The sequence below is a fragment of the Cucurbita moschata genome, unplaced genomic scaffold (genome assembly GCF_002738365.1).
Source record: "Cucurbita moschata cultivar Rifu unplaced genomic scaffold, Cmos_1.0 Cmo_Scf00009, whole genome shotgun sequence".
NCBI classification, from domain to species: Eukaryota; Viridiplantae; Streptophyta; class Magnoliopsida; order Cucurbitales; family Cucurbitaceae; genus Cucurbita; species Cucurbita moschata.
The window spans coordinates 5,064,135-5,066,479 of record NW_019268525.1 but is presented as its reverse complement, the minus strand read 5'-3'; the positions used below and the strand labels follow the sequence as shown (position 1 = coordinate 5,066,479).

The following is a 2,345-nucleotide window of genomic DNA, read 5'->3' as shown; positions in this document are numbered from 1 at the left end:
AATATCGCTAATTAACATTATAATATTAAACAACTTCAAATTTAACAACTCAATTCAGTCTCTAAATACCCCTTTTGAGTAATTTTTAAAATTTTTATAAATCTTTTCCCAAAAGATTTTAGAAAAAAATCACAATTCTCTTAACACGTGTCAAATTCATAGATAGTGCAAGTGAACATTCCGGCGCACGTGCCTGGGACTCGCTCGCCAGCTCACCCAACCCGTTTGCTGTTTCGGGATTCCCTCCGGCCGAAAGCAAATCTTCAGGAACAAATGTTCATCACGCAGTGGTAGATTTCAAAGGCAGCATCTACAGGGCCATGCCCCTTCCCATTCCAATCCCAAGCCCAATCTTTTATTCCAACCCCCAAAATCCTTTCAATCTCTGCAAGATCTACAACTTCTCTTCTTCACTCTCTGCTCCGTGGAGCCGCCGGAGCGTTCTGGAACGAAGGTGATCCACCCATGGAGTCCATTCTGGCGCGAGCGCTCGAGTACACTCTTAAGTACTGGTTGAAATCTTTCTCTCGAGACCAGTTCAAATTGCAGGGCCGGACCGCGCAGCTCTCCAATTTGGGTGAGTTCTCCCTAACTCGTTTACTAATTTCTTCAATTTCACTAGTTACTGACTCTAACGTTCATTGGGGTTTTTTTTTTTTTACTTTCTATTTTTGAATTTTGTTAGATATCAATGGAGACGCTTTGCATTCCAGTATGGGGTTACCGCCGGCGCTAAATGTCACGACGGCGAGGGTTGGAAAGTTGGAGATTATGGTAGGTGGCTAAATGCTTAGAATTCCCCCTTCCTTGCCCTAGATGATGGGTGACTACTGTTTGGCGGCTAAGAGGAATTAGAAATGTGATTTATCGATTATTCTTCTTTGATGTTGAACTAGGTGAAGTATAAAATTATAGTGTAATGATGCATGTCACTTAGTTTTTAGCTCCCGGATTTATAGCAGTGGAGAGGAAAAGGAGATTTCGGCTGGTCTTTGCAGCAGTCTATGTTTTGCATACTCCGATTGTTTCCCTAAATGAGTTATCTTCCTGTGATCCTGTAGTTACCTTCGCTGAGTAATGTACAAGTGGAGCCAGTCGTTGTGCAAATAGATAGATTGGATTTAGTTTTAGAGGAGAATCCAGATGCAGATGTGGGTAGAAGCACGAGTAGGTAATTCAACTGCCTCTCTTCGTCTCTATGCCCCTCCCCCAGCTCCTCCCATCTTACCATTTTCTGAGTTTTATGTATTAACCTTCGAAGGATGCATTTTCTTATTACATTTAGTTAGAACTGAGGCTCTGCTTTCCAACTCGCAGTAATCAGACTTCCAACCCCGTGAAGGGTGGCGGTTATGGATTTGCCGATAAGGTAAGACACTCTTGTCAGATTAAAATGCTAAAGTTATCTTAGATCTATGTAATTGTTGACTAACTGCAAATGATTTGCTTGATTCATTCTCATTTTAACGAAATTTGTGGGCTGTGTATAAGAAGTTGGCTTTAGATATGGGCAAACTTCACCCCATTACATGCAATCTTCTGAAAATAGATCAGTATTGGGCCTGTGGTTTTTTATTTATGAATCAGTGGACTTTTTCCGCCTGTCAGTCTGTTTCTATGTTTTTCCTCTGATTTTAGTTTCCACAATGATATGGTATCTTCATTATGTTTCTATTGGGTAAGCAGCAACAAAGAAGATCATTTACTTGCTCAATAATATTTGTTCTTTTATCCAATAAAACAAAAGGATGTTAGATCCTGCAAATTTTTTAGTTTTTGATGCCAATAGTTCCACCATCTCCCTCTTTTTCATTTACGTTCCACGTTCATATACATCAATATTGTTGAGCTGTTCATATACATTAATATTGTTGAGCTGTTCATATATAATAGATTGCAGATGGAATGACATTAGAGGTTCGTACAGTCAATCTGCTACTTGAAACTGGTGGTGGATCACGACATCAAGGAGGAGCAACCTGGTGAGTTCTTGCTTATTCGCTGTTTAGTTTCTCTTTGTCTCTTCTTTCACTCTCATCTTCCCTGCCCTCTCTTTTTATTAAAGATACGATAGCTATACGCTTGTGAACTTTCACATATATGGTTTCTATTCAGTGTATCTACATACAGTGTAAAAGATGAGCGTCCAGAAAATTAATTTATCAGCTATAGTTCAATCTATGATTTATGACTTCAGTGAAGAGAATATTGTATTTTAAATTATTTGTTTTCTCCTTTGTTGCTGTTATTTTATTTATTTATTTTCCCGATACAACACAGAATATATCATTATGGGAAAATATGTACAAGTAAAGTAGGAGTTTTTTTTTTTTTTTTTTTTTTTT

General features: G+C 38.4%; 1 protein-coding gene across 1 annotated transcript in view; it reads left to right on the top strand.

Annotated features, from left to right (window-relative positions):
- The first annotated feature begins 250 nt into the window (after positions 1-250).
- The window catches only part of LOC111447221, a 13,212-nt gene continuing 11,117 nt past the window's right edge, over positions 251-2,345 (top strand). Inside the window, exons 1-5 of the mRNA XM_023086264.1 lie at positions 251-577; positions 686-774; positions 1,062-1,171; positions 1,318-1,369; positions 1,894-1,982. Coding sequence (XP_022942032.1) covers positions 466-577; positions 686-774; positions 1,062-1,171; positions 1,318-1,369; positions 1,894-1,982 — 452 coding nt within the window. The 5' untranslated portion in view covers positions 251-465. The remainder of the gene's footprint in view (positions 578-685; positions 775-1,061; positions 1,172-1,317; positions 1,370-1,893; positions 1,983-2,345) is intronic.